At 38.0% G+C, this 14,842-nt stretch overlaps 2 protein-coding genes across 3 annotated transcripts; one reads left to right on the top strand and one right to left on the bottom strand.

Moving 5' to 3' along the window:
- Nucleotides 1-655: 655 nt before the first annotated feature.
- LOC106636324 (UDP-glucosyltransferase 2-like) lies at nucleotides 656-3,896 on the top strand. Its single transcript, XM_023391283.2, has 6 exons — nucleotides 656-783; nucleotides 1,099-1,533; nucleotides 1,780-2,199; nucleotides 2,285-2,516; nucleotides 2,596-2,821; nucleotides 2,896-3,896. Exons 2-6 carry the CDS (start codon nucleotides 1,111-1,113, stop codon nucleotides 3,176-3,178), a joined length of 1,584 nt encoding a protein of 527 aa, XP_023247051.2. The 5' UTR covers nucleotides 656-783; nucleotides 1,099-1,110; the 3' UTR covers nucleotides 3,179-3,896.
- Nucleotides 3,897-3,899: 3 nt separating this feature from the next.
- me31B (ATP-dependent RNA helicase me31b) lies at nucleotides 3,900-14,719 on the bottom strand. 2 transcript variants are annotated; one of them, XM_014348697.2, is made up of 8 exons: nucleotides 14,332-14,719; nucleotides 11,043-11,221; nucleotides 10,748-10,954; nucleotides 10,478-10,649; nucleotides 10,247-10,397; nucleotides 9,954-10,149; nucleotides 9,686-9,856; nucleotides 3,900-9,615 (listed from the first exon to the last, which is right to left on the bottom strand). In XM_014348697.2, the coding sequence occupies exons 2-8, from the start codon at nucleotides 11,187-11,189 to the stop codon at nucleotides 9,319-9,321; spliced, it is 1,341 nt and encodes a 446-aa protein (XP_014204183.1). In that variant the 5' UTR covers nucleotides 11,190-11,221; nucleotides 14,332-14,719; the 3' UTR covers nucleotides 3,900-9,318. The 2 variants fall into 2 exon arrangements, with proteins under 2 accessions (XP_014204183.1, XP_014204182.1); XM_014348696.3 differs by lacking the exon at nucleotides 14,332-14,719 and adding an exon at nucleotides 13,360-13,735.
- Between the last annotated feature and the right edge of the window lie 123 nt (nucleotides 14,720-14,842).

Genomic DNA, 14,842 nt, shown 5'->3' with positions numbered 1-14,842 from the left:
TTGATACTATCGTCTAATAAATACCTGTACGACTTATTACAAACAGATTCTATTTGTACAAGTGATGCGGAATGAGTAGTTTACGAGATGTATAAGGAACCTGATAAAATTTTCCCATCCAAGTATAGTCGCGAGATTTTCATACAGATGAACAAAAATTTTATCGACGACCTCGACAGCTGAGTTAATTTGCCATACTATGTTGATAATATGACTGTGCTAAAGTGAGACTGCCTATATGCGCACGAGAGTGGATGATTGATGAAAAGATCCAAGGTTGCCGTGCATGCGTGACTGAATATATATATTTAGTGAATACATATTAACCGGTGCTTATGGATATAACCCGCGTGTCCCATTGATAAACTCGAAATTTGAGTAGCCAAAATAATATTACTCTTATTTATAAAATATTCTTCGAGCCAGTAACGTTAATATTGTAGCGTTCGGGAAAATCATTATTCGCAGAAACGTATGTATGTTCTCATCACTTCTTTTCAATAATTATTAATTTATACCACGTCATCTAATGCTGAAAAATCGTTGTACACTTGAAAATACCAATGCAGTAGTTTTCCTTATCGCCTGATATTTGCAAGCCCGAGGTACAGCGCGCGGCTCTTTATTGCACAGTTTGCAGTATTGCGCCGACACTTGTCCGAGATCGCTGCACCGTTACTCAAGTATACATCATATATAAGAGTCTACTGACCGATATACATCAATGCGAGACACAGTGGAACGCATTCCACACTATTACGTAAATTCATTTCGATCCGAAGAGTAAGTGTTTTTTTGTACTTTCATTCGTTCGTTCGCTCATATTATTTTTTACTTTTCAAATTTACGTACGATATGATTTATTTTTATTTTTTTTTTTTGCTTTTAATTTGATGTCGTAAAATGAACTAAAATTAAGATACTGTTGTACGTATTTGATATTCGTATATTTTCGAGTCGTAAATAAAAGAACTTAAAGAGTCTCCAACAAAGTACTTGTACAGAATTGAGAGCCAAAAAGATACTACTTGTATCTTTGCCCGATGAAATATTATTATTTCGATGGAATGAAATTTGATCGAAAGCATTTGATTTAAGTTGAACTTAACGATGGGCGTACCGCGTAACCGGTCGCTCTTGGTGATTTCGATCGTCCTGGTCGCCTGCTGCAGTCAGTGCGTCGATGGCTTGAGAATCCTAGGATTGTTTCCGCTGCACGGAAAAAGTCATTTTTCGATGTGCGAGAGCCTCATGAAGGGATTGGCCGCGAAAGGACACCAAGTCGACGTCTACAGCCACTTTCCTCAAAAAAAACCGGTTCCACGTTACACGGACTACAGTCTCGATGGCACGCTACCGGCCGTCGTGAATAACATCACATACGACTACATCCAACGATTCGATAGTCCGAACATCAAATTCATGATGGAAGAGCTCGCGAACAAAGTGTGCGAACTCATGAGCACACCCGAGTTTCAAAAGTTGTTCCAAAGACTCGAGAAAAATCAGCCCTACGACGTCGTCATTATCGAGGTACACGCTTTACACCTACACATTTGGTTTAAACAGTGGAAATTGGTTTTAAAAAGCCTTCATGTGTATTTTACAAAAAAATTGACGAATTTGAACAATTGCCTGTCAAAGTACCCTATACCAATTTTCAAACGACAAATGTTACGTAGGTACTCTCAAAAATAATGGCATTAATCCCAAACTCCCAATTTAATTAGTATAAGAAAAAAATAACATTGAAAAAAAAAAAAAAATGTCACTCGACAGGTGTTTGTGTCCAATTGTTACCTCGCGTGGGGTCGTTTCCTGAAAATCCCAATGGTGGGCGTGATGACGAGTTCCCTGATTGATTGGTACAACGAGCCACTCGGTAATCCGCTTAATTTAGCGGTGACACCGTCGTCCTGGTCGCACTTATACCATCCCATGAACTTTTGGGAAAGACTGACGAATGCGTTCATGTACAACGTCATCGTCATGCAGACGAAGTATTACATCCGCTGTCAGGACAAGTACATCGAACAGTACTTTGGTACCGGATATCCGAACTCCAACGACATCATCGGAGATTTGGATCTGCTGCTGGTCAACATGCACCATTCCGTCAATGGGATCAGGCCATTTACCCCCGCCATCGTCCCCGTCGCTGGTTTGCACATCCAAGACGACGACCCAAACTTACCTAAGGTAAAAACAATGCATTGTATATGATCCCCTACAATTAGGTATTGTTACTTGCAAAATGCGACTACTATAATATCACCACCCGTAGGCAGTGCAAAAATGGTTGGACGAAAGTACGAGTGGCTGCGTTTACATGTCGTTTGGCTCGATGGTCAGGATAGAGACGCTCCCCAAGGCCATTCTGACCGGGATTTACGAGACCTTCAAAAAACTAGCCCCGGTGCGTGTGCTCTTGAAGATAGCCCAGCCCCAGGAACTACCACCGGGTCTTCCGTCGAACGTGATGACGCAAACCTGGTTCTCCCAAATGAAGGTTCTGAGTAAGTGCACCGAGCTATTAAAATAAAAAAAATAAAAATAAATAATAGGTAAACAATTGTACTGTTCCTACTTTTGCAGAGCACAAAAACTTGAAAGCCTTCGTTACCCACGGGGGCCTGGGCAGCACACAGGAATCGCTGTCCGCTGGCGTTCCGATGATCGGCGTGCCCCTGTTCGGCGACCAGCACATAAACGTTAGATCTCAGGTCCGCAGGAACATCGCTACGATGGTCGACATCAAGAACTTCGACACGAACGCCTTTTACTCGGCCGTGAAGGAAGTCCTCGGCAATCCGATTTACAAGTAGGTGTGACCGAGGCTGCGTGGGAAATTACATACCGATCTTTTGCGTGACGCGGTGTCTGAACTGTTTGTAGGAAAAACGCCGAGGAGGTGGCCAGGGATTTCTTCGATCGGCCGATGAGCCCGATGGACGAGGCGACGTTTTGGGTGGAGTACATCGTCCGCCATGGCAAGCAATCGTTAAAGTCGCCGGTCGTCGACATGCCCTGGTACCAGGCACACATGATCGACGTCTACGGCTTCGTTCTGCTGGTGCTCATTGTCGCTTGTTGCATCGTTAAAGCGCTCGTGAGAAAAATATTGAGGCTCTTTTGTTCTTCCTCGTCGGCTCCCGGTAAGAAGAAGAAACGGGAATGAGAACGTCTGATTTGTCGTAAGTATATTGTGCATGAACACCGATGTACCGAGCGCGGATGGTGATCATTTATGTTAAACCAAAGCTTTTTTTAAACTGTTAATTTTAAGGTTTCGTTGATACTTTGTTACGCACGGTTTTTGTTGATATAGATGGAGGAATAAGAAAAAAAATTTAATAATCTCTACTTGTCTTACGTTTCGTATCGATTACCCCGTGATTACGTAACTATAACGATCTTCTTGGCACGAGTGATTCAGATGATTTTTTTTTAGATGACGTAACTAAAAACTACTAAATAAAAGAGACAAAAAGGGAAACGATGACAAATAACTCCTCAAGTGCCGTAGAATTAAATATACCAAAAAAAAATATGATGCATTTTTTACTCATGTAAATTAACAATTTTTTATGAGACGAAAGTTTTTAAATATAAAACTTATGAATTCGTTTGATAGTAATTGATACTAAGTTTTTGTGCGATTAAATTGATATCAAAGTTTAAGTGTGCATCCTCGAAATAAATTTTCTTCGACGTAGCACTTTTTCGTACAAGTAAATGTAAGTTAACAGTTGTGACTGCAGATTTATTATGCCACAATGAAATATCTATTGAGTAAAAATATAAAAAAATATGATGTATAAATAAAGTGAGTAAAAAAGGAAATAGTTAAGTAATGTAATATTGTTTAGTTGGAAACGGTAATAAAATAAGAAAAAGTATTTCAGGTGTTGATCTGATTATTTTTTATTAATTAAAGAGCGAAAGCCTTTGGATCTTGGTCTCAAATTTTGACAATAAAAAATTTTCACATGTAATTAATTATCGACTATCTCGAATAATAGAATATCACAGAGGTAAACAATTAAAAAAATATCCATTCTCTTATATGCTCTCTTTCTTATTGAAACAGAATGAATGTGGAAAGTTGACTGGTACAATTGTTGAGAAATGCAAATAAGTCACTAAAGTCGAATGTTAGGTCCTAATACATTTTCCACCAAGTAATTTTGAAAAAAATATTTTTTGCACGAGTTTAATTTTTAAATCCACTTCAATTAAAAGAAGAATAATTTTTTATTCAACCAATTTGTAATTATTTTTCAATATTATTATTTTTATAAGAATTCTAATGACTCTAAAATCGAAAAATTTTCGGCCAAGAGAAGCAAGGCTTTCTAAATATAATTTTTTTCAAAATTCTCTTATGCACAAGCATCTTGGTTTTTTTTCTTTTCCATGTTTATAATATTTTACCAGGAACCAGAGATACTTAAATGTAATTTTTTGAATGATTGCACGGTAATTGCGTCGCGTCACATATTAAATCAAGTTCGCAAAAATATTGTTTGATTTTCCTTCACCAGTTTTTTCGTGCAACGAAAATTGATTTGACATTGCGCACTTTTTTCCCTAATTATGTTTAAGCTAGAACTCGATATTACTCGTTCGCGTGCAATCTCGAATCAATTGTATCCGAATATTAAAAACATAATTTGCAATTTTTCAATTCTCGCAATTTACAATTTTTTTTCAATTTTTTTTTTGTTTTTTTTTTTCTTTTTATTTTTTTTTTGTTTCCGGTATGGTTTTAGGGCAGATACCCGCCAATGCAAGAAAAGTTCGAGTTTTGCATCCACAAAACTAGATAGTAAGTCTGCTCTCATCTTCAAAAGTAAGAATACTTTATCCAAAACAGCGTCCAAGTCTACCTCGAACTTTTTCTAGCAGGCAAAAAATCGCGGACCAACGAATCTCAAGCTCTATTTTAACAATATAATCAATATCACTCTAGATGTTTCCTTTGCACTCGCTTTAGAGGACTGCTCGAGATTCACTATTCCACGCGTGCGAAGCTTGATTTTACCACACGCACGAGATGGTATAAAAAAAAATGCGTACAATCGGAGCATTCTCGGTTGTTGCACAAAGCTCCGCGCAAGCTGTACCCGATCTTTATCCATCACTAATAACAACACCAACAATCACTTTGCGTACAATAAAAAATACCGTACGCCCCTGTGATGGTTACAACGCCACAAGCCTTAATTTTTCACTTTTTTTTTTGTCGCTGTTATGACAATAGAGACTGCGCAATGTCTCTCGAAATGATGTTATTAACTCTAAGAGTACAAAGTTTGTCAGCGAGGAGAGATGAAACTTGATGGAATTTTCAACAGATTTGTCGTTCATCTCCTCGGAATGCGCAAGAGAGGCTGGCTACTACGAGTGCACAAGAATTTTGGTATTTTAGCATCTATACGATGTATGACAGTACTAGACGGATTTCAACAAGACTCATCCCATCGACAACCAGCCTCTCGTGTTTTATTTTTTTTTTTTTTGTTTTACAAGATTTCTTTTTTTGCGAGTAACATCGCCACAGAAGTAGAAAAAAAAAAGGAACAAAAAAGTGTAAATTTAAGAACTACCCGCAAAACAATGGTTTCAGCGGAAGAAAAGAAGGGAATAGGGGAACGAAATTTATGAAAGAAAGAGGAAATTATCGAAAAACGCGCAGGGGATTTTAATGGGTGGAAAAGTAGGGAAGGGGGTGGGAGTAAATTACCGATAATTTCGAAGGTGATGTGGCCATCTAACTAATCGAAAATTAACGACCAACGTGTGTATGCACGCGCAAGCTGCGCGTACACGCAATACATAGTATATACATTAGACATATACGAAAATCATACTCGCGCAGAAGCACACTCTCCTTTCTTACTTCAATCGCTTGTTTCATATAATAAACGTTCGCTCGTCCTAACGGACGAAATAGGTAACACGCACGACGCACAAGCATTCCCTGGAAAAAAAGGTCCATTGTTTGAACCTCTGTACGCATGGAATCGATTGATTGGTTTATCAAACGCTTGCAGTCACACAAATATCTCTCTCGCATAATACATACGCACAGAAACGCACGAACACTCGCTTTTTATCTATAAATGTATATCATCGCTCACTTTGATCGCTGATTATCACGCACTTTGCAACTTCGTTCATCAAAAAGGGTCGTAAAGTCGGCCACTCGCTCGTTCGCTTTAAAGCTCACTTTGGCAATTTCAATTTTCAATTACGGGACAATTGTCATGTGCACGTGAATAGCGAGATGTAGAAAAAAAGCCAGCGAGAAAAGCCGAACCCTTGAGACAGCTGATTGTATTGCCCGAAGTGATGGTAGTTTTTTTTGTTTTCCAAGCGCATGGATTGTTTCATCAATCGAGGATGAACGCGTCACACGGAACGGTTAGTAATGCGTTTAGTCTCATAATCGTGTATTAAATGTACTTTTATCATTATATATTATCATATTTTTATACATATATATTTATACAGTCTTTTTTCCGACGGCGAATAACCGCCAGAATAATCATTTTTCTCCAGACACCGCACGCTGCCGAATTCATAGATAGTATCTGTGTGGTCGTCTCGTATTTTTTATACTCCGTTCGGTATATATATATATATTTATAATATTTACAAGGAAAATCGATCAAATTATTATTTACCAAATATTTTATAATGCGAAATAATACGAAACAAAAAAAATTAAACGTGAGAAATATTTATATCTCGGATGCTCTTCTCTCAAGAGTTTTATTCCTTTCTTGAGTTGCAAATTTATTTCGGGCGTCACATAGGTCGACAATACTTTCAACAAACTCGTAACTTTAATTATACGTCGTGAATTTGTGCATTACTTACGAGTACTCGCGACACTTTGAAAAATGTTATTCTTCCTCATGTTAGTTTTATGCAACGGTTTTATACATCACAAGTTTCAAAGCCTCAATTTCTCCACAAAAGTTTGTTGTATTCTTTTTTACCTCCCACTAACTTGTTATGTTGAATTATTTCTCGTCTCGTAAAAAATCATCTTAAGATTTAAAATTAGAATTTTTGCAATCGCTAACAGCATTACAATCGTAAAAGCATTGCAAACCGTTCTCACATCACTCGCGTGCACATCCTCTATTCTTTTTAAATTGTACATAGGAAATAATGTTTGTTTCTCTTTTCACAGTGAAAGCCGAAGGAGGTAAACTTTCGTTGTGAAACGAAGAAACGAAAATAAGAAAAAACAAACAAAGAAAAAGAGAAGTCGGATTTCACCGGTTAAGAAGTTTCTGTTTTTAGCAAATTCTTTCTTTCTTTTTTTCTTTACTTCTATTTTTTTCTCGCGTAAATCTACGTCACTTGGCTGGTGGTGTACACTGATTTGTATTATGGTGTAATCTTTCGAAAAGATTTTTCTTCCTCTTTCCTAGGGTTTTGGATTTTTTTTCTTGTAAAATCGCGAGGAAATAGTGACGATATCTTTTAATGATCTGTTCGAATAATTCAACTATTACTCAATGGATCGACGCTAAAAATCGAAAGGTCTTATATTCTTGACTGATCGACTCGTTTTTCGGTGATTTCACAGAATATTTGGCAAATTCATATACTTTATAGTTTAAAATCCATTTTGTTAGTTATTAAAAAAGTTTTAATCACAATAGGCGCATTTCATTTTTAATTTCATTGAAGTAGAAAAAAATTTATCAACTTTACACAGTAAAATTTAAAAATCAACCAAATAAACTTGCAAATCTCACCAAAGGATTCAAGAAAACTGAACGATTATGCGTACCTTACTATACGAATGCCAAGGTTTTTCGTTACCACTAAAGTACTATGCATCAGAATGACGGAGATATATTAATTTACGCATAAAAGAGCGTAAGACGAAATGATGTATTTTTTATGGAAAAAAGATTACCGACCACCAGCCAGTTTACTTTATAAAAATAATTGTACAAAACTAGTCATTTTACAATCTCTGACGTTCAATCATTTTAATAAAAAAAAAATTCGAATGTACGAGATCAAACCAAGAAAAGAAAAAGAAATTTTTTTTTCTAATAAAAATCAGCCAACAGGATCATCGGTGATCCATGAGAAAAACAACCTTTCATTCTTGTATTTTGTACGAAAGATTTGAAAATCGATTGAATTTCAGAGTTGTGTAGACAGTATATATTAAAGCATATAAAATCAAGCCACGGTCAATCAGTTGGTACGATTTTACGATTTCACACTTTCGCTAAATCAAAGAGTATGTATGCGCTGACGTATGATAATTATTGGGAATAGACTTGCGATCTCTAACTGTACATCATTTTTACGCAATATCTTTACGATAATTCATCACTTAGCAGTTTAGTCGACCATAAATATACTCAAGATCAAAAATTATGCGTATGAACATATACAAAAATCGATGTTTAAATGGGCGCCTGTAACGATTCTTTCTCTTTTTTCGACGTAAATGTATTTACACTTGTGATAATGCAATGAAGCAATCGATGTTAACTATTTAATCCATTTTCTCTTTGTACATATCATTACGATACTTAATTATTTTTATTGCAGACAGTGGCTTGATTTTATGCTATATCAGAGTATTTACATTTAAATTTATATACAAAGTATGACTCAGCACTGGCACTCCAAAATCACTGTTCAATCACCGAAGTCGCTAAGCGCAGAGCACATTATGATTAAATTTTTTTTTTCATGCTCAAGTAATACCTTATTTACAAGTAACTTTTTTTTATCTTTGCTTATTACGACTAAAATTGTTTTTCATGATTTTGCATTAAATTCATTGTTTTGTTGTTTCTACACGCAAATCGAATGTTCAAAACACTTTTTTGCATTAGATTTTTTTTGTAGCACTGACAGTACTTGTCTTATTTTTGTTTGTGTTGCGTTCTTTACACGCGCGAAAAATCGGGAGTAGAACTTTAGTTCATTAGTGTGGTTGTTTTTTTCGACTCACCCTCAGACTTAAGTAACACAAAACGTTTTTTTGATCTCACTTTTTCGAGGAAAAAAAAAAAAAAGAAATTGTTCAAAGGTAGCACGCGCACCGCATCGATAAATCATTGGACGTGCACATACGTACGTGAATCTTCGAAATGAGAATTTTTCAACTTCTGAAAGTCACAATCACTGGTCACACCGTAAATTTTTTTCTTTCTCTCTCTCTAAATATATATATCTCTCTCTGTTTTGAGCGATTGATAATACATAAATGTATTATTATCATCGTTGGTGGGAGGGCACAGGGCCATATGATTGCGCTTAATAGAACTACTTGGACACGTTGCTCTCTTCCAGGCTATTATTCTCATCTTGTCTTGATACGTATAAGCACGGATCGATCACTTTAGGGATGGGCTTGATCTCGGTACCAAGCTCCTGCTCGATGCGGTGCAAGTTGAAGCGATCCTCGTACGTAATTAGATTGATTGCAATACCCAGATGGCCGAACCTGCCCGAACGACCGATACGGTGCAAATACGTTTCTGCCATCTTGGGGAAGTCGAAGTTGATTACCACGTTCACAGCCTGAACGTCGATACCACGCGTGAACAAGTCACTGCAGACCTGTGGATGTAGTTAATTTTTTTGTTACACATATTTAATTAAAATTTTTATCTCGGTAGAAATATTTTACCAAATTTCGGCAAAGTCCATTCCGGAAGTCATGGAATACACGGTTTCTGTGTGCTTGCGCCATCTTGGCGTGTATGTAATAACAGCAATAACCCAAATCTGTGATCTTTTTTGCCAATAACTCAACGCGCTGCGTTGTGTTGCAGAATATTATGCTTTGATTAATTTGTAACTGAAAAGCAAATTTAAAAATATTTAGGAAAATTCGAACATATTGATAAGATTGATTTTTCAGGAGTTTCATATTACAAAAACAAATTATTCCTTACCTTGGAAAATAGTGTATTGAGGCAGTGCACTTTCTGACGTTCCTGCACAAAAGCATAGTATTGTGTCACGCCTTTCAGTGTGAGCTCTTCCATCAAGTTGATTTCGTAAGGATCTCTCAAGTGCTTTTCCATAAATTGTTTTACCGTCAATGGGAAAGTTGCTGAATACAGCAAGATCTGACGTTCTTGGGGTAATCTGAAATAAAAATTTTACCATTGCCATACATAAGATTTTTACTTGGTTGACTAAATTTAATGTCTTGGGAGCAAAAGCAAAAGCGTGAGGTCAATACCTGGAAATCACGTGATCCAACATTCCTTTGAAATCTTGTGACAGAAGCTTGTCAGCCTCATCTAAAACCAAAATTCTGCAGTGCTCCATATCGGCAACATTTTTATCCATGAGATCAAGAATTCTTCCAGGTGTGGCTATTATCACATGTACTGAAATAATGCAATTTTTTAAGTTGTTTCAATTTCATTCTCATTTTGTTTAATTTTACTTCAATCGTGCCAAACATTACCTTTTTGATAAATCCTCATTATATCATCGCGCAAGTTAGTGCCACCGGTGGAAACCATCACTTTGACATCCATGTGCTTTGCAAGTTGAATTAGAATTTGTGACGTCTGCAGTGCCAACTCACGGGTAGGCACAATAATCAGTGATTGAATAACGTCTTTTGTAGCGTCAACCTATGGACAGAAAACAAGTCATTTATAAATAGTTTGAAATGCAAATTTTTTTTTTTTTTTTTTTTTTTTTTTTTTTTTTAAATGAACAACACACTAACCTGTTCTAGAACAGGAATTGAGTAAGCTCCAGTTTTGCCAGTTCCATTTTTGGCACGTGCCAAAACGTCTTTGCCGGAAAGTGCAATGGGAATACTGGCTTCCTGAATTGGTGAGGGCTTTTCCCAGCCCTTCTCAAAAATTCCCATAAGGAGTTCGCGCTTCAGACAAAACTCTTCGAATTCGTTTCCACGAGTGTCTGTGACATCCTGCAATTCAAACCAAAAAGTTTAATTTTGTCACACAAAAACTTTTATGCCAATCTATCTTTGCAAACATTTTGTAATCGCTACTTACGCTTGTCTTGATACGCTTGTCCTTTGGTGGAATTTTTAGCTTGGCTTTCCAACCAACGTCATCCATCTTCTCAAGGTCTGACTTCAAACTCAGAGCAGAACTCAAAACGTGGTGGTTAGAATTCATATGGGATTCTGTTGACATCATTTTGAACCAGACACAGTGTATCTAGATATTATCTGAAGCAAAAATGAAACGAATCTCTTAACTTGTTATTGGAAACAATGTCAATAATGTAAAAACAACTAACAGCTATCCTAACTCCCTAAACAGAGTAAATGTGTTTTTCAAAGTTTTAACTACTATGTTGAATGCCTTAATACGAAACTAAACCTCAAAATTACAAGTACACTGAAAAATAGTGTTACATTAGAAATCAAAAGACTCCAAACAAAGGAAAACAAGAACGCCCTTGAGGGCTTTGACCATCCGGCTTTGAGCATTCTTTTATTTACATTTTAAGGATAAACACGAATCTACCGAACTAGTTAGTAATGAGCCTGTATACCTTATAGATCAAGACCTTGCCTGATTTAATAAAGGATAAGAGAATTGTTTTCAAACGTACTTTTAAATTTAATTTGATTATGGAAAATTACCCGGTACAGAAGCCTTTTAAATTACTACTATACAAACGGAGTTGAGGATTTAAGAACACGTAAACGAGACAAGAAAACAAATGATGCAGAACAAAAGTATGAAATTGATGTGTTAAAACATAATCAAAAACATGAAACATGTACTTGTTGATACAAAGATTGGAAAGTGTTAAAATTTCAATAAAAGAAAAGAGTCAGATAGTGTATCAAGCGTTCCATATGTTTTAAAGCTAAGCAAAGGAGATAAGGGGAAAAAAAATCCACGCAGAGCACGCATCAACAATAAATAACAAAAAAAATGCTCGCTCGCCTTTGGAACGTATAAATTTTACGGCATCAAGATAAACAAAGAATAACGTCGAAGCCGTACCAAACTCGATTGAGCAAGACGACGGCAAACATGCGACTTTTAAAACAAATATTCATGTACACCAAATATGCGAACAAAAAGAAATGAGTTTTATTGACATGTAGTGCGCAATGCTCGAAGCTCTTTTTGCAGCTGTACATGCGCGAAAAGTCTAATCCATCGCGAAAGAGGTAAACCACGTAAGTGCCGCGCGTGTGATTTGCCAATTTATCTCTCTCGCTCGCTGTGTGTATACAAGCCACGCGACGACCATATAATACAACTACTCCGAAACCTAGCAAGCGTAGCACGAAGCCGTGTGTTTTTGCCTCTCACGATGATTCCGAAGAAAGGAAAAATATAAAGAAACTCCGACGAACCGGGATGTTGTATATACCCTGCGCTGCTGCCATCGTTAACCATTAAAACCATTACGGTACTCCCCATTTAATTGAATTTCTCGATCGAGGATCAGAGATGAGAAAAAACGCCCGATGATAACGAATTCCAGCACTACGGATAGGGAACCTTTGAAACGAGCATTGACACTGAGAGGAGAGACCCCATGACACTCGCGCGCTGTACAGTATATGGGTATTGGTGCGTGTGGCTCGAGAAATCCGAGAAAAAAATGCAAAAAAAAGAAATCGACGTCGGTCGTCCCCCTAGCTTTCGAATGAACGGAACGGCAAAACAGCAGATAGAAACTGATTACCCACTACAGTGAGTATAAGTAGTAGCGAGGCGTCCGAAATAACGGTCATCGCCGTCGTCGTGGTGCGAGCGAGTGCGAAAAATGTTCTTTAGCTCGTTGTCGGATGCAACAGAAAGAAACAGCGTTACGTACGTTGTAATATGCACAATGCAGGGGAACGGTAGTAACGCGATGCACTTATTTTCTTTAATTTTTTTTTTCACCGTTCTCTCCCTTTCGCTACGTCGGCCCCTTCCACCGCCCCTCTTTAACGTAGTGTGTGTCTATCTACAGGGTTATTTTATACGCATCCGTGTCCCACCAGTCAACCAGTGGTATTTAAACACCCCCAAGAGTCCCTTTGCTCCTTGGCCCGGCCATCACCAGAGGCACAGAGAAGGGAAAAAATTTCGGAGCAGTGTTTCGATTCGTGGACAAGAGACAAGCCTCGCTCCTTTCGTTGTAAAAGAAGCCTGATCCATCAGCACCGAACGAACACAATCATAACGCGCGTACACACACACAGACACATCGCATATTGCACGGGAGAGAAAGCAAGAATGACGAGGCAGACGGAGGGAGAGAAAACTAACCGCGTGATCCCTAAAGAGTATAACAGCACATCGGGGCAAATTATAACAATGGACAAACAAAGAATAAAATGAAAGGACGTACCTTAAACGCTGCTGCTAACCAGCACAATATATATATATGTGTAAATATATATATCGGACGTAGGTATAATGGTCTCCTTCGCTCTCGTCTACGAGGAGGAGAGGACACCACCAAATGGCTCGCTTAGCTCGCTGTATGTAGGTATGTGGGTAATCAACGAAGACTCTCGGAATGCACGAAGGCTCAATTGGTTTGCTCGTTCGCAGGTCGCCGAAAGACTGGCCGACGGACGGACGATAGACGCTGAAGAAAGAAGAGGCCGCTTGCTCCGCGCACGCGATATGCCAAGATGGCCGTTCAACCAATGTCGAGCTTCACAATAAGCTCTCTTCCCTTGGTTTGGTTTCGCGCTGCGTGTGTGTGTGTTGTGTCGTCCCAACTCACCCCCCCCCCTCCGCTCCACTCCAGTACCTATACAGCAACAGCGGGCGGCGGCGGCAGAGACGTGTCGCTCTTTCTCTCTTGAAATCTTAATTGACGGTCTCTCTCTCCAGCTTATGTTACCTTTTTCTCTTTCTATGACTAAGTCCAACTTGCTTTTGGATCGAGGAAAGATAAAAAAGAAATAATGCTGATAAAAAGTCGCCAAATCAATTGTACTCAACAACATTAATTACACTAAACGCTGCCGCGTTGACTCCGTTTTTACACACGCAAAGAGGGGAAAGAGGCATTTTGGAGCAGTAAACGAAACAACGTACACTACATGCATGCACACATACGTCCCACGGCGTCGCCTAGTCTGGTTTTTTATTTTGAAGTCTGACAACTTATCGGGTTTACCCTTTTAAAAGATTTTCTGTCACACGCACACACGTACAACCTGGCTTAGGTTAACTGTTTTTGATAAAATGAAAAAATAATAATCTCCGGCATAAGCCCGCCCACAAATTCAACGAATCGAATATAAACACATATACACACCTACTCGGCGGATTTTGAAAAATACAAACACGCTGGGATTACACTTACCACTTAAGTATTCCTTGGAGTAGTAATACAGAAATCACGTAGAAACGCACTGCGTCGAATTAATTTTTATATTTGGTAAATCGTCATTAGCGGACGGCGACTCAGTTCCTTCAACGGGCAGAGCACAACATGGCACAACAGCCACTGCTCTGGGCACTAATATACTTATAATATTATTAATATTTTACAAAGACGATTGAAACAATACTTAATATATGACCAAGTATTCGATTGTTTTTCTCTCGAGAGACACGCTTAGTGTATATATGATAGCACGATGTATGTATCCCAAGTATCGCTGTATAAAACAGACTATTTTGATTAATCTTAAACACTCGGCGAGAAATGATAATACGTAAATATCAAATCTTGAAATGTATAATCCGCTTTGCTTGCACGTATACAAGTCGTCGTAGTTACACACACTCCGCAATTCCGCAAATGGTAACTTTCTGCATATATATATAGGAGTCACGGGACTAACGAGACCGTCACTGAGCGTCGGCTGCTA

This window comes from Copidosoma floridanum, unplaced genomic scaffold, assembly GCF_036245765.1.
Source record: "Copidosoma floridanum isolate Cflo_tuat_1 unplaced genomic scaffold, Cflo_Japanese_pri ptg000001l, whole genome shotgun sequence".
NCBI lineage: Eukaryota > Metazoa > Arthropoda > Insecta > Hymenoptera > Encyrtidae > Copidosoma > Copidosoma floridanum.
The sequence above is the reverse complement of the archived record's forward strand: the minus strand, read 5'-3'. Positions and strand labels throughout refer to the sequence as shown.

Coding starts and splice junctions, on each gene's coding strand:
- LOC106636324 (XM_023391283.2), top strand. CDS start 1,111: ATGGGCGTACCGCGTAACCGGTCGCTCTTGGTGATTTCGATCGTCCTG. Junction 1,534..1,779: donor ACGACGTCGTCATTATCGAG/GTACACGCTTTA, acceptor GTCACTCGACAG/GTGTTTGTGTCCAATTGTTA. Junction 2,517..2,595: donor CTCCCAAATGAAGGTTCTGA/GTAAGTGCACCG, acceptor CTACTTTTGCAG/AGCACAAAAACTTGAAAGCC.
- me31B (XM_014348697.2), bottom strand. CDS start 11,189: ATGATGTCAACAGAATCCCATATGAATTCTAACCACCACGTTTTGAGT. Junction 10,650..10,747: donor CAATTCCTGTTCTAGAACAG/GTTAGTGTGTTG, acceptor TTCTGTCCATAG/GTTGACGCTACAAAAGACGT. Junction 9,857..9,953: donor TCAATACACTATTTTCCAAG/GTAAGGAATAAT, acceptor TTTGCTTTTCAG/TTACAAATTAATCAAAGCAT.